Source organism: Polypterus senegalus, chromosome 10, assembly GCF_016835505.1.
Source record: "Polypterus senegalus isolate Bchr_013 chromosome 10, ASM1683550v1, whole genome shotgun sequence".
Taxonomy (NCBI): Eukaryota; Metazoa; Chordata; class Cladistia; order Polypteriformes; family Polypteridae; genus Polypterus; species Polypterus senegalus.
In genome coordinates, this window is record NC_053163.1 from 84,259,544 (window position 1) to 84,280,376 (window position 20,833).

At 35.3% G+C, this 20,833-nt stretch overlaps 2 protein-coding genes across 3 annotated transcripts in view; one reads left to right on the top strand and one right to left on the bottom strand.

Moving 5' to 3' along the window:
• Positions 1-133: 133 nt before the first annotated feature.
• Positions 134-13,538, bottom strand: cstf2 (cleavage stimulation factor, 3' pre-RNA, subunit 2). Its single transcript, XM_039766041.1, has 8 exons — positions 13,427-13,538; positions 12,621-12,699; positions 6,792-6,961; positions 5,630-5,766; positions 5,367-5,486; positions 5,060-5,179; positions 4,786-4,867; positions 134-389 (listed from the first exon to the last, which is right to left on the bottom strand). The coding sequence occupies exons 1-8, from the start codon at positions 13,509-13,511 to the stop codon at positions 202-204; spliced, it is 981 nt and encodes a 326-aa protein (XP_039621975.1). The 5' UTR covers positions 13,512-13,538; the 3' UTR covers positions 134-201.
• A 2,111-nt stretch (positions 13,539-15,649) lies between these two features.
• The window catches only part of si:dkey-251i10.3 (uncharacterized protein LOC553498 homolog), a 41,405-nt gene continuing 36,221 nt past the window's right edge, over positions 15,650-20,833 (top strand). The window contains exons 1-2 of one of the 2 annotated variants that reach the window (XM_039766042.1): positions 15,650-16,367; positions 16,738-16,834. In XM_039766042.1, the coding sequence (XP_039621976.1) occupies positions 16,288-16,367; positions 16,738-16,834 (177 nt within the window). In that variant the 5' untranslated portion in view covers positions 15,650-16,287. The remainder of the gene's footprint in view (positions 16,368-16,737; positions 16,835-20,833) is intronic. The other variant, XM_039766044.1, reaches the window with a different exon arrangement.

The following is a 20,833-nucleotide window of genomic DNA, read 5'->3' on the forward strand; positions in this document are numbered from 1 at the left end:
TCATTCATAATTTTTGGTCTGCAAGACTATACAAAAGAAACAAAGCAGAAGTGAAGCACAGTGCCTTTAATTTGAAATATGTTCTTAATTCAAAACTGTGCTGTAGGAAAGGATAATTTAAAACTATCAAAAAAATAAATAAAAACAATATAACTCAATGGTAATGTATGAATCAGTTATACGAACTAATATGTTTTATTGCTACCTTTCATTTTCAACTGCTAAAGTAAGGCAGATTAGAGTTTCTGAAGTACTTACTATTATTGTATAAGTATACATATAAATACATGGTTTTACAACAGAAGACACTTTACCTTGCCCTCTGTCCATAGGTATTGTGCCTTGAGGAATAACAATCTGTGGTTGCATAGCACCTTCAAAACACATATCTATAAGAGAAAAAAGGCAACATTAACTACAGAAGCCCTAAATGCATAAATATTAATAATGATGAATTAGTTACATGCAGAAAGTACAGAAAATATATTTGAATTTGGTAAATAAACTTCTATTTGGGAAGTTGTCAATGCAATAGTTATTTGGATTCATTTTTAGCAAAGGTAAACTAAACTGTACCAGCCAAAACTCTCAGGAATGAAAAAGACTTTATCTTGCTAATTACTAATAAAATGAATGTGTAACAATGTATATAAAAATGTTTAATGTTCAATTACAGTACTATTAAAGTACAAACATGTGGAGGGAAATATGATAAAGCTGTTTTTAAATCATGTTATGCATTATTGGACTATAGTGTTTCAAAGACAATAATCTAACTGTAGTGTTTTATTAGCATTTATAACTAAAACAAATTAATCATATAAGGCTAATTTGCATAGAGATTATTTTGAACACCACCTAATTTGGTGAACACTGCCCAGAGAATTTTTGTTGTATATTTTACAACATAATTTTCTCATACTTATCTGAACAAAAAGTGCATATGTACTGTAGGTTCCTTGAAAAGCTAAGTCCACATAGAAAAAACTGTTTCAAACTTTGACAGTCTACAGTGATCAAAAATTATCAATTAAAAATATAAGCACTGAAATCTCATTTTAACACCTGAAAAACAACATTAGTACTTCTAAAATAAGAAAGTTACCTAAAATATTAATATCTAATTATTGCAGCACTTAGACATTCTTGCAAGAATATACAGTGGGGCAAAAAAGTACTTAGTCAGCCACCAATTGTGCAAGTTCTCCCACTTAAAAAGATGAGAGAAGCCTGTAATTTTCATCATAGGTATACTTCAACTATGAGAGACAAATTGAGAAAAAAAAATCTAGAAAATCACATTGTCTGATTTTTGAAGTAATTATTTGCAAATTATGGTGGAAAAAAAGTATTTGGTCAATAACAAAAGTTCATCTTTGTTATATACCCTTCGTTGGCAATGACAGAGGTCAAACGTTTTCTGTAAATTTTCACAAGGTTTTCACACACTGTTGCTGGTATTTTGGCCCATTCCTCCATGCAGATCTCCTCTAGAGCAGTGATATTTTGGGGCTGTCGCTGGGCAACACGGACTTCCAACTCCCTTTAAAGATTTTCTATGGGGTTGAGATCTGGAGACTGGATAGGCCACTCCAGGACCTTGAAATGCTTCTTATGAAGCCTCTCCTTCGTTACCCGGGCGATGTATTTGGGATAAATGTCATGCTGAAAAACCCAGCCACGTTTCATCTTCAATGCCCTTGCTGATGGAAGGAGGTTTTCACTCAAAATCTGATGATACATGGCCCCATTCATTCTTTCCTTTACACGGATCAGTCATCCTGGTCCCTTTGCAGAAAAACAGCCCCAAAGCATGATGTTTCCACACCCTTGCTTTACAGTAGGTATGGTGTTCTTTGGATGCAACTCGGCATTCTTTCTCCTCCAAACACGACGAGTAGAGATTTTACCAAAAAGTTCAATTTTGGTTTCATCTGACCATATGACATTCTCCCAATCCTCTTCTGGATCATCCAAATGCTCTCCAGTAAACTTCAGACGGGCCTGCACATGTACTGGCTTAAGCAGGGGGACACGTCTGGCACTGCAGGATTTGAGTCCCTGGCGGCGTACTGTGTTACTGATGGTAGCCTTTGTTACTTTGGTCCCAGCATTCTGCAGGTCATTCATTAGGCCCCCCTGTGTGATTCTGGGATTTTTGCTCACCGTTCTTGTGATCATTTTGACCCCATGGGGCGAGATCTTGCTTGGAGCCCCAGATCGAGGGAGATTATCAGTGGTCTTGTATGTCTTCCATTTTCTAATAATTGCTCCCATAGTTGATTTCTTCACACCAAGCTGCTTACCTATTGCAGTTTAAGTCTTCCCAGCCTGGTGCAGGTCTACAATTTTGTTTCTGGTGTCCTTTGACAGCTGTTTGGTCTCAGCCATAGTGGAGTTTGGAGAGTGACTGTTTGAGGTTGTGGACAGGTGTCTTTTATATTGATAACGAGTTCAAGCAGGTGCCATTAATATAGGTAACGAGTGGAGGACAGAGGAGCCTCTTACAGAAGAAGTTACAGGTCTGTGAGAGCCATAAATTTTGCTTGTTTGTAGGTGACCAAATACTTATTTTCCACCATAATTTGCAAATAAATTCTTTAAAAATCAGACAATGTGATTTTCTGGATTTTTTTTTCTCATTTTGTCTCTCATAGTTGAGGTATACCTATGATGAAAATTACAGGCCTCTCTCATCTTTTTAAGTGGGAGAACTTGTACAATTGGTGGCTGACTAAATACTTTTTTGCCCCACTGTAACTATAGGAAACGATTCAGGATTTTAAGAAAAATATTGTGAATCAATATCTAAAGCATATTTAAATGTTTCAACACATGTAATTAACTTTTCAATTATGTATTTTCTTTCAGTATGCGTTTTATATTTTCCTATTTTGTTATGTTCTCTTTTTGGACTATAACACTAAATTGAAATTCCTTTTATCATCCATCCATTTTCAAACCTGTTTATCCTGTTCAAGAGCCATGCATATGTACTGTAGGTTCCTTGAAAAGCTAAGTCCACATAGAAAAAACTGTTTCAAACTTTGACAGTCTACAGTGATCAAAAATTATCAATTAAAAATACAAGCACTGAAATCTCATTTTAACACCTGAAAAACAACATTAGTACTTCTAAAATAAGAAAGTTACCTAAAATATTAATATCTAATTATTGCAGCACTTAGACATTCTTGCAAGAATATACAGTGGGGCAAAAAAGTACTTAGTCAGCCACCAATTGTGCAAGTTCTCCCATTTAAAAAGATGAGAGAGGCCTGTCATTTTCATCATAGGTATACTTCAACTATGAGAGACAAATTGAGAAAAAAAAATCTAGAAAATCAAATTGTCTGATTTTTGAAGTAATTATTTGCAAATTATGGTGGAAAAAAAGTATTTGGTCAATAACAAAAGTTCAAAAAATATTGTGAATCAATATCTAAAGCATATTTAAATGTTTCAACACATGTAATTAACTTTTCAATTATGTATTTTCTTTCAGTATGCGTTTTATATTTTCCTATTTTGTTATGATCTCTTTTTGGACTATAACACTAAATTGAAATTCCTTATATCATCCATCCATTTTCAAACCTGTTTATCCTGTTCAAGAGCCATTCCAGCAGCACTAGTCTTAGTACATAGAAGAGTAGTCTCAATCATATAAGGCTAAGTTAAAGTGATCAATACAATTACTAATTCACTTTGCCCAAATAATGTACAGTACTTAATTAAAAATTATTTTCAACAATTATTCGTGAATCCTTGTCTGGTCTTATTTGTACATTTAATCAAACCTAAGAGATTGTGAATAAATTTTGTTTGGACATTTTACTTTATATTTTCTAACAATTAATTAATGCAAGAATAACAATGAAATAGATGTGACATGCAATCCTAATCAGAAACCAAGAGAAATAATCTCAAATTTGTTAATACAGTATTGTATATTTCAATACCAGGCAAGGCTGCTAACCTGTGAAGTAAACTCATACATAGGTTTTTATTATGTTTATACATTTACCTAACCACCAAGATACAGAAAAAATATTTTAGCATTTGCTAATATGCTGGAAGCTTTTATAAAATATACAGTAGCAAAGGGATCCTAGTACTGAGAGAGAAAATATATTAATTTGTTCTAGATTCCAGTGTGCAAATAATGCTATTCATAATCAAAGAAAGAATAACCTTTGTGGTTTTTGACAAACACAGAAATCACAACAAATAAGCAAATTAGTATTCTGGCTAGAGTAATTAGTATTCTAGAAAACATCACATAGTATTAGTAACAAACAATAACACAAGGTTAAATTGTACATTTTTTTAAGTTAGGAGATAAACTCTTATAAGGGACAAAAGGATATAAATTATTAAGAAGAATTAAAAAAGGACAGAGTAAAAAACAAAAGGCAAGAGTACTGACGACTGACAAAGGTACCAAACAATTAAACCACATACTTCTTTAAGCACTAATATAGCATTTGAATTATAAACAGGAACCTTTCTAAAAATACAACTTTAGTGTGTGCTAACTTTAAAAGCCTATATGCTTGGTGTTTAAAATGATTACTATTGGGTTTCACAATGTCTTTTTTTTTTTTTAAGACTACCTAAGAATTTTTTGATGATTTCATTTAGGAATGTATTCTATTGCATTCTTTTAACTTTAACTTTTATTTTATTATGGCAAATCTTACTGGAAAAGGACCTACAGACAAGAAAACAGATGAGTAGAGATCATTCTGCTAAATACATCTGAATATTAGTTTCTAATCCTACCTCCTGGCCCAACAGGGACTGGTCCTGCAACCATCTGTGGAGGTTGTATCATTTGAGGGGCACCATTCATGTGCATTCCAGCCTGTTAAAATAAAGAGATAAACAGATAACAAAGGTTGCTCAATATATTAAACAAAACTTAAATGTAATAAATGCTTATACATTAACCAAAGAAGCACTATATTTTAAACAAGAAGTGTATTTAACACAATTATCACTTTATTTCAATGAAGTATGCAGTAACAATTGTGGATGTTTCATCAGCATTTCATACCATTGGCTGAGCCTGTGACACGGGAGGATTTGGCTGAGTGAGAGGTTGCGGGCCTGGAACAGTTACAGTCTGAGCATTAGGAATCAGGGGCTGAATGTTTGTTTGGCAATGAAGCATTTTCTAAGAAAGAAAGAATAACATTAACACTTGTTGCTGACCAAGAGAGAAAAAAAAACAACAACAATTCAACTTCTACAGAACTGAGAACATAGGAAATCTACACCATTTCAAACTACTCAATTCTTAAACTGAAAAAAAAAACTAATAAAAAAAGTCTTAGTAATGACACTTTAGCTATTTCCCATACCAGAGCGATTTCAGGATCAACAATCCTCATCACCACCTGTGCTTGCAGCAAGGCATATGCTAGTTGTGGATTCTGAAGGAGCATATTCCTAGCTTCTTGGGGGCTATTCTGTACACACAGCTGTTTAAAAAATAGTAAACCATAATTAGCTTATCTCTTCTACTATAAAGTAAATCAAACTGAAAGACAAGCCACACAAACAGGTTATTAAATATAGACCACTTTCTCTATCACTGGATGTAATTCATGTGCAAAAAACACACCTTCATTTGCTTCATGAGTTCAAACATTTGCTCCGGTGGCAAGCTGGCGACAGCACGACTTATCGACTCTGGAGCTTCTTCAGGTTGACAAGGCTCCCCATATGGTGACTCGATAACTGGTGCACCAGTTCCCAAACCTGGACAGAAATGAATAGTGGTATTACTTATGCCATCCAGCATCATAATACAGTATTGTAGCCAACTCTAGGTATCATTTATCTACATAGCACACTATCATTATCTAACACTAGATATCGTTTATCTACAGATCTCAGAGATCTATAATGAAGGTACTTGTAAAAAAATTCTTAACACTTTAGAATTGTTCCTTATTAATTACAGGATTAATGTCTACGTGCTAATGTGTAATTACCACTAAAGAAATCCAATTATGTTGATATACATGCATACAAGAATCAAAGACTTTATTTGGCAAACTCTAGAGACTACTAAAAATATTATATGAATCATCCTAATACAGAACAACAATATGTTGTCTGAATGCGCAATTTCAATTCCAAATTACCAGGGAGCCAGATTATTTTAAAAAAGTATCAGGCATAATGGTGAAACTAGTCTTGGTTATGGTTTCAGTCTACTGTGTGGCACACTTATGCAAATACCATGCCAATCTGGAGTCACCAATCAACCTATATTCACATCTTAGGAGCTGTGAGAGGGACCCAAAGTGCTCAGGGAAAACATGTGAAAGCAATGGAAATATCACATAGAACAAAATTGACCTGAGATTGGTTACAACTGAACTCCTCCACCTCAACCTGAAGATCACTCTGCCTCGAAAGTTATTGCTTCAACATTTTTTTTTTTTTACTTTTGTCTCCATGTTACAGTAATTCGTACAACAATGTCTTGTATCATGGGCTTAGTATATACTGCAATATAGGTCCTCTGCAGCACAATAAATCTATTAAACTTGATTATGAAACTGATATTTCCCTTAAATTGCACAAATAGTAACAAATCATTTTGTTTTTTACCTTAACTCTATCAGGTAAACCTTTATTTTAAGAATGTGGGAGTGAAAGTACAGTAACCTGAAGATTTATAAACTTGCAATTTAACTCATTAATAAAGCACAAAGTCGATGAGAATTTTGAGTTATTTACAGACAACTATCACCAACAGGAAATAAACAACCTACTCTTTAACTCTTCTTTGTTTTTCTCACTGGCGGCATTGTCCACTCGTAGAGCTCTACCACTGAATTCTCGACCATTCAAGTTGCGCATTGCACTGAGTGCTGTCTCTTGGTCTTGATATTCACAGAACCCATATCCTTTAGGTTTACCTGTTTCTCTGTCATATACCAACCTAGAAAAGGCATGTGGAAAACAAACATGAATACATTACTTTAAAATTTTTTAACAGTAAAAAAGATTTTCCACACAATGGATTAAACTTTTTCATGCATGACAATGCACATTATACCTTTCTTTACTTTATTCAGTTATTAGACTGAAAACACAGGACTATTTCATTTCAAAAGAACATCCAAATACAGTTCTACAAACACCTCTGAGAGGGATTTTTTATTTGCATATAAAGCACTGATTGCCATAGCCCATGTCTATCTGTCTATCTGCATGAAACAACATGGCCCCCAGTGGACCAATTTTGCTGAAGTTTCGCACACTATTTTTTCAAGAAATTTAAATTTGTATAGATTGCCCTGTACCAAGTTTTGAAATTACAAAATCTCCCATTGAAAAGCATTGACGAATCTTGAAACAGAGAAACGTCCTGTGCAACTTAAACTACAGATTTGTGTATTTTTTTCAATTTTACACCTTAATCGCGATTACTCCAACTTTTTACATTTTCCTCTTTTTCATCTCTGACAGATGCTACTGACGGCGAACAGATCCCCAGTACCAATTTATGAAACACTGGTAGACCATGTATGTGGGTAGAAAATTACTCGGGTGTCTGGAAGATCAATATGACATCTGTAAATCAGCTGGGAGTGGGCGGAAATTTTTCCATCAGGAAGTTGTTTATGCTTTGTGAAGTTTTCCCTGCAGCCTGAGCACAAACGGCAGAAAACCAGCATACCTCCATTTAACTCCTCACAATGCTTTAAGCCAGTGTTTCCCATATACTGGCATCGGTACACAGACATTTTGTGTCAGTGCACGAAAAGGCAGGCATGGCAAGTATATTAATGCTGCTACTGCTAGTCTGCAACAAGCTGGCTATGAACTGTCACTGGTCCATGGAGCTCCATTACTAGCAAACCTGGATGCAACCAACTTTTCTATCTATTGCTAATTTATCAGGGTGCTGAAAACTCCAGGGTGAATCAATCCCCACTTGTCCATAAAGAGATCTCTAACTAAAAACTGTCCATTTGTCAAAAAGGTTGAAGACCACGGTAACTTAAATTATCTTCCTAACCTTAAAATTCTAAAATATAAGCAAGGGAAATGTTATCTAGATATGAATGAAGTACCCTGTAGTAACTGTTTCATTAACACTATAATTTGCTAGGACGATCTGACGACAGTCTTGATTTCAGGTTATGTGTCCCAATAAATAACTGAAGAATACCAAAATGTCCTGATTTTAACAGGTTGCCAATGTAATAATGTTAATAATTGGTTTACCGGAACAAACATAGTCACAATATACTTACAAAAGTGTGCACAAAACTCCAAGAGGGAACCCTTGTGCTATTTTTACATAGAATCGCAAGGTGAACCAAACATTTATTTGTTTATGATGCAAGCACTGTTCAGAATCCTATGTGTTCATTTGTGAAAGTGTTTTTTTTTTTTTCCTTGCCCTGATCCCTTTGAGGTGATGATGAGTAGTACTAGGTTGTTGTACCGTGTTAGCCATTATGAATGTAGAGAAAAGCCAAGCAAAATGACACCTTTTATTGGCTAACTAAAAAGATTACAATATGCAAGCTTTCGAGGCAACTCAGGCCCCTTCTTCAGGCAAGATGTTCTTGCCTGAAGAAGGGGCCTGAGTTGCCTCGAAAGCTTGCATATTGTAATCTTTTTAGTTAGCCAATAAAAGGTGTCATTTTGCTTGGCTTTTCTCTACAGGTGATGATGAGAAAAAGTAAGCATTATGAGAATGGGTTTTATTCGTGGGCATACATGCTATACAAGTATCCCGGTCTGGGACTTTGAAAATCTCGTCACCCTATAATTTACCAACAAAGTGCCACATTACCACATATACATAATGGTCACTCTCTGAAATAAAGTCTGTTTTTCACTTCTGTTATTCCCCAATATTTGAGAAAACTAAACAGTTTTGCAAGTCCCATTTTAATGAAAATTATTATGGCAGGACATGCTCAAGTACAGGATGAATTAATTAAATTGGTTTTATTTATTTAGGTTATGTTAATTGGCACTTACAAATTGACAATATATATGAATATAGTGCATGTGAGAGTGAACCTTTTGGTGGACTAAAGTCCTATCCAGGCCTGTTTCCAGCCTTTTGCCTAGTCCAAATGGGATAGCCACTGGCCCTCACCACCCTGAAATAGATTGAGAACATTCTAGAATGTACCTACTGAACTCAGTACATTGACGGCTACAGTGCCACACAACCCTCAAATGCATGACAATTTTTATGTTTAAAAGAAAGTATGCGAGTAAAGTACAAATGATTTATGCTGCATTCTGTCTCTAACTTTTTATTTATTTTTTTGCATAATGCAAATCTGGACCACAAAGATGCATTTGAAACAAAGTAATACTCTGCAAGTGGAAAATGAAAAATATAAGCCAAATATAAAGCAGAAAACATCTAAGGATTTTTAATTTTCAGAAAGATACACAAAGCTCAGTTTCCACTAGGCACAGATCCACAATGGGAAAGCCTCCTAGTTATATGAAATCTTTCAATAACAACAAGAATTAAAATCTAATTTAGAAACTTTTTGTAATAAGAAAAGCAAAGCCCTTTAGAAAACAATTCTGAGACCAGAACACATTATCTCACCATCAAGTCAATTTAAAAACAAGTAAATTATAATGGGTTGCACTGCCATCTCATGGTTCCAATATTCTGCATTCAAAAGTTTAATGTCTGTTTTTTCACCAAGTGGAGCTTTCACATAATCCCTGCATCTGTGTGGGTTTACTTACTTCATACTAAAATATGCTTGTTATGTTAATTGGCAATTTTAAACAGACTCCTGTGTGAATAAACTCATTAGTGTCGAAATAGGCCTCAGACCACTGCAACCTTGAATTAGATTATGCAGGTTTGAAAATGTTATAATACAGTCTACCAATAACTGCAACACCTTCAATAAATCATCATAGAGGTTTTATTATGTGCAACAAATATTGTTTTGCTTTGGGAGACAAGGCACCCAGTTGTTTCTAGGGAACAATAACTCATACTTACTTATACAGAGCCAATTTAAAGAGTGTTAGGGCAATCTGTCAAGTCTTTGGGGAGTTGTAGGAGGAATGCAAGAATACCACCAGTCTGCAAGTGAGTAAAACTGTGCTTTCACATTCAAAACTGGAAGTTGCAAAGAGCCCCCTATACTTCTGAAGTTACGCAATTTTAAAAATGGATGGATTGAATTTGAAATTAATTTATTATACCAAGTGAAAAGAATCATCAATATTTATCTTATAAAGTGCCTTTTATCTTAGTTTTACAGCACTGCACTGATGTATGCAACAATGGGGCCTCATTTTAATTCTCAGCCTGAACACTGTCTAAATGAAGTTTCCAGGTTCTCCTATTTTATCCTTCATTCCAAAGAAAAATATGTGGGCAGGTTGTTTGGTATAAATTAGATTAAGTGTTGTGAGGTAGGTTCCACTACAACTTTTCACAGTAAAAGTGGGTCAGGCCTGCTAAAGAATTATAAAGACCAGCTGGGAAAGTCTTCCGAACTTAAAAAAATGTATGACTTTGCCAGCAACTTAACCAGTAAAAATTAAGAAAAAATAAATAAAAGATCATGTACTGTACATGTTCCTCCGTCCTTTCACTGGCTGGGAAACTCGCAGCAAAAGCAAATGTGATGTTTTTGCAACTATTACTGATTGTCACACATGGTTTTTAGTTTTAATATATGAAAATGTGAGGAGTGAATGAACCCTCTGCCTGGATCAACACAAATGTCTGACCTCCAGTTTTAAAATCAAAATAGTTTTGCCTCTACACTGTGTGACATCTGTATATCACCAAGGGCTGCCTGAGATGTCATCTTGTGAAATGTACCATTCTACTTACGGTAGTGTATCAGCTGATGCAGCTCAGCTCTTTTTACATTAATTTAAAACAACATTTTTCCTAAAATTTAAAAACCATTACAAATGCAATCATTCACTGGATGGCTCTAGGGTGTTCATAGGTATGTTAAGACCTCATCCAGTTTTATGCTGGGATATGCTTAGATTATCCATAGTCACAGGAAGGAAATCAAAAGTTAAAAAATACTGATGGATGGATACTTCATAATTAAATTCCAACTCAAATTGTTGCCTAGGACCAAAAAGAGGCCAACACAGAAACACGGATCAATATGGTACACAAACAACACTACATTCCAAACATTTACATTTCATATTAAATTAGACTCAACATTTGAGTTACCACCTTGAGACAGTTTAGTATTTATACAAAGTATAGAGCCGGAAAAGTCCTTCAAAATGATATGAGAATGATTTCTGTGCAACTTATATTTGGGGAGATATAGCCAGTGAACGTCATAAACCAAATCCCCCAATTATAAGCTCAAACATTTTGGATTAAATCTTTCTTAATATTTATCCGAGACATGTTGAATTTCGGTTCCACAGTTTACGAATATGACCAAAACAGCATGCCAAGTTTTCTTAAAACCTGTGACAATAAGATCCAAAAATGTGATGATTTGTCCTGGTATTACCCATATACTGTCAATAGAGAGGTCTCCAAAAGATTCACGTGCCAAATGACTTCAATGAATTGATTGTGGTGTGAATTAAGTATGGCTGGACAGCATTATAATTTTGTTTGGGAGCAACTCAACCATATATTGTCTCCTGCATTGGTTTGATAATTCAGCAATTGACACACCACTGGATTACTAGTAATTCCCTACAGTTTGCAATGGCAGGAGCATATACTAAGCATATACAGAAGAGTTCATGAAGGAGCTTCTTTCCATGGCTAGCAAAGCAAGTGTGTTTACTTACTTTCTGCTTCCTTACAATGCCTTAAAAGTATGTACGAGTATAAATGTAATGAACTAATAACATGGGAAGTAGTGTCATACAACCTTTCACTTTATGTCTCTGTAATGAGGTCTATCTTTTCCAAATAACTGTGAGTTTACCACAATAAAAAAACATTTTATATATCTTGACAAATGGGCAGGAATACAAAATATACATGAAAAAAGGAAAAATGAAAACACTTGTAATGTGGAAAATTGGTTTGTGCATGTAAATTTTTTAAATGCAATAGTAATAAAGGAAAATAACATTAGAAAACAGGCAGAAGGATGTTTCCCTTATTGGGTAAACATAATACTATTTCAGAAATTTTCTTGAGATTAAAAAATAAAATCAGTAAATATTATAGATTTCAATAATGCTTATTTATGGATATTCAGTATATCACCAGAATTTAACTATTCAGGTTCGAAGATAAATTGGCTATTGTATTATAGTTAGCCAAGCGGTAAGCACACCTGCTTCATACTTCTAGAGCACCAAGTTTGAAGTTAAAAGAACAGATACTTTCTTCTTGCCTCCAGAGGGCTTTTCTCTTTGAATCTGAGAAACAAAATTATTTTTCACAAACATAAGTATTTTACATGAACTGGTGTATCTAAATTGGACCAGCATGACTCTATACGACTGAGTATATCCTGGGATGAGTTAACATGCAGTGTTATTGAAATAAGCTCAAAACTTGGGGTATGTTGGTTTGGTCAATGGATTGAAAATTTCTTAAAATCAAATTCTATTCACTAAATTCTAATACTGTTTCATACCTAAAACTGACCACCAGGCCAACTTCTGAAAAAATGTCCTTCAGCTGCTCTTCTGTTGCTTCATATGGAATATTCCCAACTAAAACAATACAAATAAATAATAAATTTAAATTGTACATACAAAAGTGACAAAGGGAAAAAACAATAGTCATTCAGGTGTAAGTCACATTCTAAGATGCTTGGAACGTTGTCATCTATTTCTAGCACTAGCTTAAATAACTAAAAAAAAGAACCCTGAAACTCAAAACCAACAACTTTTATCTCATGCAAGTATAACTAATGGTATCTTTGTATGAAAATACTTTAGATTCGGTGTTAAAGACGTTGAACATGACCGTAAACACCTCCGAAGTACGGTTTTGACATTTTGCCAGAGGAAGAAGTATTCTTCAATTGAGAAGAGAGAAGCGATTAAGCCAATTACTAACGCTGATACTGTTACCTAGTTGTCATTATTAGCAATCTCAAAGTAACCAATTAATTTTCATAAGTAAAAAAGCAAATAAATAAACAAAAATTGTGGCATAAGAGGTAAGCAATACCACAAAGATGAGGCTAATAAATGTATTCGTTGTACAAAAATAAACAACACAATAAGGGGACAACATGATTAACCTACTTAGCTTACATTATGGACTTTTGTAGATGTACTCATGGACGTAATTCAAAATGACTAGTGTACAGTGTCCAGATGTCATTCTTTAAATACTTCCTAAAATATCAAATAATTCATCAGCCTACATTTCATACACACCTCTAATGCCCATTCTTGTTAACATGAAAGCATTTGTTAATATGGGACTTACCAAAAACAGATCGTAAAGATCTATCCACAGCAGGATCTCTACCCGCCGCTGCTGCCGCAGCTGCAGCAACCGCTACGTTCGCCATGTTTCTGCTAGCTACGGACTCTTCCGGAGCGTGGTTTACAACTTGGAATATTGCAACTGGCGATTGGCTAGAGTATGAACTTAAACCTGACGTCACTTCCGCATTCAAGAGGGCGGGAGAATTCATTGACGACTTTTGGAGTGGAATGGGAATTGTAGTTTTTAATAGACTCTCAGGGCTGCCTGCTAAGTATCTCATCGCAAGCGCATGTTCTTTCCGTAAGATGTGTGTGAATGTAAACTGTAAAATTAAGTTATATTTTCTCTAAAGTTGCAATAGTAACGTGAACCTAAACGTATCGTAAGTGTAACAGTTGATAGGATAATGTATGAAAAGACTATCAACATAATATTACTTAAAAACAAGTACAAGTACTCTTATGTGAAAGAGAACCTTTGACAATCAAGCAAAATTGTGACATTAATACGCTGTCACTCTTTAATTCACTCCGTCTAAGTTGGTTTGCGGAGTCTGCGTGGAAGGGGGCTTTACATTATAGTAAACGTACATTGAATTTAATGCTAAAAGATGTGTTCGTTTGTACAAATCAACACATTTAACAACAACAATACACGTTTTATTATGCTAATGAACATTTTTATTTTATAGCCAATACATACGGAGAATCATGTTCATATTAGACCGCAAAATATCCACCTCATCGATTCTTTAGAGGCTAAATAAGACAGTTTAGAGAGCACATTTCACTCTGAATCACATATTTGTTTATTAACTTTTGGATAGCACGGTTTATGGCCAGCTATGGCCCATTTTCCTTATAAGAATATGAAAAATTTAAAACATATTTAACACAATTAAATGCTATTGTTGTGGTGTCAATGCATGAAAGTCACAGCTTTATTTCGGGTGGTAAGGATACACAGGGGTTAGAGCTGCTGCCTCACTAGTCCTCAACCTAGTATTCAGTACCCTACCCATTACCATCCGTGTGGAGTTTGCATGTTTTCCATGTATCCATATAGGTGTTCATCTGGTACTAATATCTACTTCCGTATCAAGTCTCCAGGACCATGAATTCAATTTCTACAAAAGTCATTGTAAATGTGTAAAAAAAAGACTTTTCAAGTGGATGTTCAGGTCTTTAAGGGTTAGAAGTGGACTGCCATCTTCTGGAATAGAAGAGAGCATCACATCCAGCTCATAGAGAAAGTTATTTAGTGGATTTGGAGGGCGGTAAATGACAACAATGTTATTGTTTATAGCGTACGAGACGGAGACTGAGTGGTATTCAGAAGAGGTATAGTTGAAAACAGCTGTGTGGATAAGCAATTCTTGAAGAATAGTATACCTGTCCCTCCACCTCTTCCAGTGGATAGCAAGATATCTAGGAGATCAATAAAATTAGCAAAAATCCTTTCGTTGAGACCTGGCAAGCACTGCATAGTGCTACAATATATTTGGAATTTTTAATTTAATTCTTAGTATTTAGGTGTATTAAGGAGTTAATTTATTAAAGTCTAAACATATACAGTATATAGGTATGTATATACAGTATATTTCAAAGAATGCATTGCATATGTTTTAGTGACGGTTTTACAGTTTTGTGTTTTGTTTTTAGGTATATTTTTACATGTATGCAGCACTCTGTTCTTGTTCGTGGAAGTATGTTATACAAAAATGAACTGAATTGAAGTTAAAAAATAAATAATTGACACATTTTCTTTAAATTGCAATCTCAGATGAAACAAATCCGTGATTCAGACCGAAAACTGTGTTCTTCTACTTTTTAAAATTATATGAGAATTGGTTCAGAGTATAAACAGAAGAGAGATAAAACAATATTCAGCCCCGATTTAGCCTCAGGGGCAGAACTTGAGTTGTTGCAAGGGCACCATGAGCAGAAAGCACAGCATTGGCATGAACCAGCCTTGGGTGGGGTACAAAGTCATCGAATGCCACACATACTCACACTGGGCAAACTTGTAACTACCAGTTAAAATATTCTGCATGTATGTAGTGCAGGAAAACTGCCCAGAGCAAACTCCACAAAAACAGTTGGAGAATAATCACACTCCACAAGGACAACCACAAGCACTTGATTTGATCCCAGCAAGTACTTGAAGAATACTGCGCGTATATTGCGTCTGGACGGGGTGTCACAGATATAAAGGAGCGCTTCACGGGCATTCAACCATTAACCATGAGGCAGAAAACACTCTAGCATATGAAGGAACTGCCGAGATATTTAATCATGGTAGCCGTAATTAAACAATAGGAAGGGATGCTTTTGTAAACGTCATGATGTAACAGCGTAGTATTAGGCAAGAAGGACGCCTACATATAGCCTGAAGTGCAGAAATTAATTTTTACCATAGCCAGCTGAATCGCTTAGTGTTCGCTAATCAGATTCGATTTCAATATTTTTGGCGCACCTGAAAAATTAAATTATTAAAGATTCGCAAGTTTTGTTTTTATTGCCCGTATTTAATTTTGATTTACACAGATGTATGCTGTTTTGATCCAAGAACTGTGTATATATCACGCTTGTGTTAAATCATAGTTTTAATAAGGCACAGTGTTATAGATATCTATACTAATTTTTTTATCAATTCGCACAATTCAAGTCAAAGCCAAGGTAGTTCGGATTATGCTGTTCTTTTCTTAAAATCATTTTTGTTATATATGAGGTTATTTCAGATCGGCTCACGACAATCGTTAAACCAACACCGTAACGTAAATTGCAAAGATTTTACGACACAGATTCGGATTACGGCAGTATAGATGCACGCCTGTGTAGTCTGCAGCAGCAGCCAGCATGGCTAAGAAAAGAAAGTTTCAGACCGCCAGGGATACCGAAAGCTCAAAAAGCGCTGTTACATCATTAAAAGAAGGAAGGTAAATTGAGCTTCTGTAATTAACAAAACAAGGTTAAAGCTCATCAAACATGTCGAGGTGCCGGATAATATTGATTGATTGTTGTAATGCTGCCATATAATTCTCAACAGGCACCATAACACATAGCATGCTGCGCTTTTTTTCTATTAGGGAATGATCATGAAGTTTAACCCTTCTTTTAGTATTAGTTTGAAACTGAAGGCAGTAGAAATTGAATTCCTTATGGCTTTATGGTACTTGTAGACTATAATATATGAAAAGCACTTTGGTAGTTTGCTTTTAAACGTGGCATGGTACCTATCAAGAGATTTTACTGATTTTTCCCTGTTTCTAGCTATTAACTCTTAACACTTTTTTATTTTCTTGAAAGCAGCACAAGGGCAGATGTTAAAGAATTGTTGGTAAATGATGATGAGGATGAAGACATTTTCCAGACTGAATATGCGCCTAGTGCAAGCGAAGATGAGGTATGCATTTTATGCTTTATTTACTTTAAAGATCTTTAAAATCTTGTAAATATTTCGTCCAGCATTAACAAGTGGTTGTTATGTTTTGTTTACAATGCCTTCGTTTTGGCACATTAATTATTTTTAAACATGAAGCCATTTAAAAGCAGGGATTTCAACTGATCTCAGCTGACTTTGGAAATGTATTTTTACAGCATAATAGTTCACATTGAAATACTGAATGAATAAATTAGTGTAGAAATCTTTTGTCATACAGAAAATGAAGATGACTTTCAAGGAGATTGAATACTTTTCCATGCCATTGTATATGTGTGTTGTTTTTTTTCTCAAGGCACTCCATATTCTTCAATAAATCTATACTAATAAAAGGCAAAGCCCTCACTGACTGACTGACTCATCACTAATTCTCCAACTTCCCGTGTAGTTAGAAGGCTGAAATTTGGCAGGCTCATTCCTTACAGCTTACTTACAAAAGTTAGGCAGGTTTCATTTCGAAATTCTACGCGTAACGGTCATAACTGGAACCTATTTAAGTACATATATACGTCCATAGCCTGCAGCTCGGTCACTGTGTGAGGCGGAGTTGCGTCCCTCATTGTCACGCCTCCCACGTAATTGAGTGTCTGCCCACATAAGGCCATCCGTCAGCAGCAATCCAATAGACACGCTGCCGCTAAATATTCGTGGGTGTAGGTCTGTGTTTATGCAAACGAAGATGAGATGGTCAGGGATAGACTAGTGTTTGGCACAAACTCGGCGAAAGTGCGAGAGAAACTTTTAAGTGCCGGGTCTGAGCTAACATTAAATAAAGCCTTGGACATCGCAAGATCTCACAAGACACAAGCACAGCTGAGAACCTCCGATGCATGTACTCCGAGCGGCTCACGTGAACTGACTGTGAATGCAGTACGCAGAGAACAAGGAAGAGCTCCAAAGAGCACTGAACAAAAAACACATTACACAATTGAGAAGGCAGCAAAGGAATATGAAGCGAGTGACGCATACAGGTATATTCATAAGTGCAGGTACTGCGGAAACAAAGCACCCGGTGGAAAAAGTCAATGTCCAGCTAAAGGAAGACCGTGTAAAAAATGTGGTAAATTGAACCACTTCGCTAAAGTTTGAAGGAATGGGAAAGGCAAGCGCATGCATGCAGTGTGTGATGTCTCAGATAAAGAGGAAGACAAGCTGACAAACACGGAATATAACTTGAACACAACACATCCTCCAAATACGAACCTGATTGAAATAAATAATGAGAATGAAATTCCTTGGTGGCAGCAACACTCATAACAGTCCCAAAACAATTACATTGATAATCATGTTACGTTCCTTTTCTTTTTCATATTTTCTTTAACACACTACTTCTCCGCTGCAAAGCGCAGTTATTTTGCTAGTTCTTTAATAAACCCCAAAACGTGAGTTAGATTAATTACCGAGTTTAAATATATGGAGGAGTGTGTCCTGTAATGGAATGGCCCAGTCTAGATTTAGTTCCAGCCATGCACCCTGTACTGCCAGTTAAGGCTCTCGCTTCCCATGGACGGTCCTAAATTTTTATTAAGTGTATTTGAAGAGGGTGGAAAGGTGGCACAGTGGTAGTAGTGCTGCCTTGCAACAACAAGGCCAGGGTTCGCATTCCAGGTCCTGTCTGTGTGGAATTTCTTACAGGTGCTCTAGTTTACTCCGACAGTGAAAATCCATGCAAGTTAGGAGGATTGGTGATGCTAAATTGGCCCTAGTGTATGTGTGAGCATGTCTGTGTGTCAGTTGACATTGCAATGGACTAGCATCTTGTCAAGATAATTGTTCCTGCCTTGTTCCATGAAATTGCTGAAATAGGCTCCAACCTCTCCGCAACCCTGCTCAGGATAAAGCAGGTTTGGAAGATGGGTTGATGGTTCAGAAACGTTAAATAACAATAAATCAGTTAAAGGTAGGAATAATCTCCAGGTTAAGTGTTGTGTTGTAGAAGAGTTTGCAGAAACTATAAAATGATTAGAATGTGAATTAATATTAATTCAACCACAGTGTTTTATCGGTAACTTTGCAAAAATACGTAGTTGCCAATAGAGCCTGCAGGTCTACAACATGCAGAACTGGTAAACATTCAGCTAAAAGATAAGTGAGGGATAACTAATTTCATTTATATACTTTGTAGCATCTTTTTAAATTACATACATAAAAAAGCTGTATTTATCCAAACAATTACACCAGTTCTACATAAATTGTGAATTTGGACTGTATATGGTTTCTGCTTCCCCCACATTTGGATTAAAACTGGAACGTCAGCATTTTCTGTGTTAAGAATGCAGTACAAAGACAAAAAATAGAAATGGAACAAGAATGCATGCTATTTTCAGGCTTCACTGTTTTGTTTTTTTTTCATTAAACTTCTATTGCAAAAAATTGAAGGATTCAGTTAGGTGCAGAATTTACATCATAATGTTTTCTATTCTTTGCTGTTTTTGTTTTTTAGCCTTTCTAGAGAACCAACCACAATGCTGTATGTTGGTAGCCACTTCACTGGCAGACTCCATGATAGGGGATGTTATTGAAATTGACTATTTTTACTCCCTCCATATGACATTTAGTGTCCACATTTGGCATAAATAAAGAAATGACCCTTTGAAAGAATTCTATTTTTGAGCAATCTAAAAGTAAAAAAAAAAAAAAAAGAAAAAGAATTTTGGGCTTCAGCCAATAGTAATATTAAGTGATTTAGTAATTAACTTTTGTTTGGCTCTGATCTAGGTTTTCGACCAGAGCTTTTCTGGTTTGTTGTTTGACTGCAGTAACTTTTCAGCTATTTTGATTACTACTAGTGACAGAGACATACATTTCAGCATTATATATACACAGAGAAGTACTGCTTGTTCTCAAAATCTGTGGTCCAAAAATTTATTAAAATGCAAGTTTCCTTCACAAGATAAACATGATAAAAACATGATACACATAAAAAAAATTGGATTACAGAGATATATCAAGGTGAATGTCTGTTACAGCTACACCCAATGAACATGTTTGAACTCTGAGCCTGTATAGCACCATTATTGTGATATGTACAGAATACAGTAACATTTCTACCTACTTGTGCTAATCAACATACAATATGTTGCACCTCTGTAATGTTCAGATTAGTAAGTATACAGTTCCTTGGAAAAGTTTGGACACCCCTAGCCAAATGACATATTATGTTGACATTGTAGGTAAAAAATAGTAAATGCAACTTTGACAGCAAATTGACTAAAACAGTGGCATTTTTAATGTAAATGTTTATATACAACAAAATGTGTAATTTGGCCAGGGTTGTCAAAACGTTTGCATGGAATTCAAACTACATTACCTCAAAACATCTGCCTTCCTTACTTGAAACAAATCCCAGAACATGTGTTATAACCTAGCAGCATCAAATTACAGTCTATACCAAATGTAGTAAATCATTTCATTACATCTGCCCCTTCAATGATGTCTATACTGGACCAATTTAGAGTAGCCAATGAACCTAGGATACGCATTATTAGGATTTTAGATGGGATAATGTGAAAAATTCCACAAAAGCAAAGGTAGGACCAAGAATTCAACCCCACAGTATCTTAAGTCTGTGAGGCAGAAGTTATAATAAAGAAACATATTCTGCAGACTCAATCATAGTCATGTTAATATGTAATAGCATTTGGAGTGTTTTCAATCTTATTTGATCTGCCTTTTGGAAACCCAGTTGTGAGTTTAGCACCTGTAATGCTATCCATGTACATTTCTGTTATGGCAGTGTTGAGGGAACGATATCCTGAGTGTGTTACCTAGTCAAAGCACACTAAGATTCAGTATAGCTACAATAGATAAAGACTTAAAATGTGAAGGTTAGAAGCTCATCTTATGAATTGATTGAAACCTTGTAATCTATTTTGAATGTTTCAAATTTAGCATTTGCCAAAGAAATACTGATCATTAAAGAGTCAATGGTAGCCATTTGGGCATACAAACATTTTGGTGGGG

What these genes read in the sequence shown, in the direction of transcription:
- cstf2 (XM_039766041.1), bottom strand. Translation starts at nt 13,511, where the DNA reads ATGGCGAACGTAGCGGTTGCTGCAGCTGCGGCAGCAGCGGCGGGTAGA. An exon ending in ATCTTTACGATCTGTTTTTG is followed by an intron (nt 12,700 to 13,426) that starts GTAAGTCCCATA and finishes GTATTGTTTTAG; the next exon opens with TTGGGAATATTCCATATGAA. An exon ending in AACTCATGAAGCAAATGAAG is followed by an intron (nt 5,487 to 5,629) that starts GTGTGTTTTTTG and finishes TTTTTTAAACAG; the next exon opens with CTGTGTGTACAGAATAGCCC.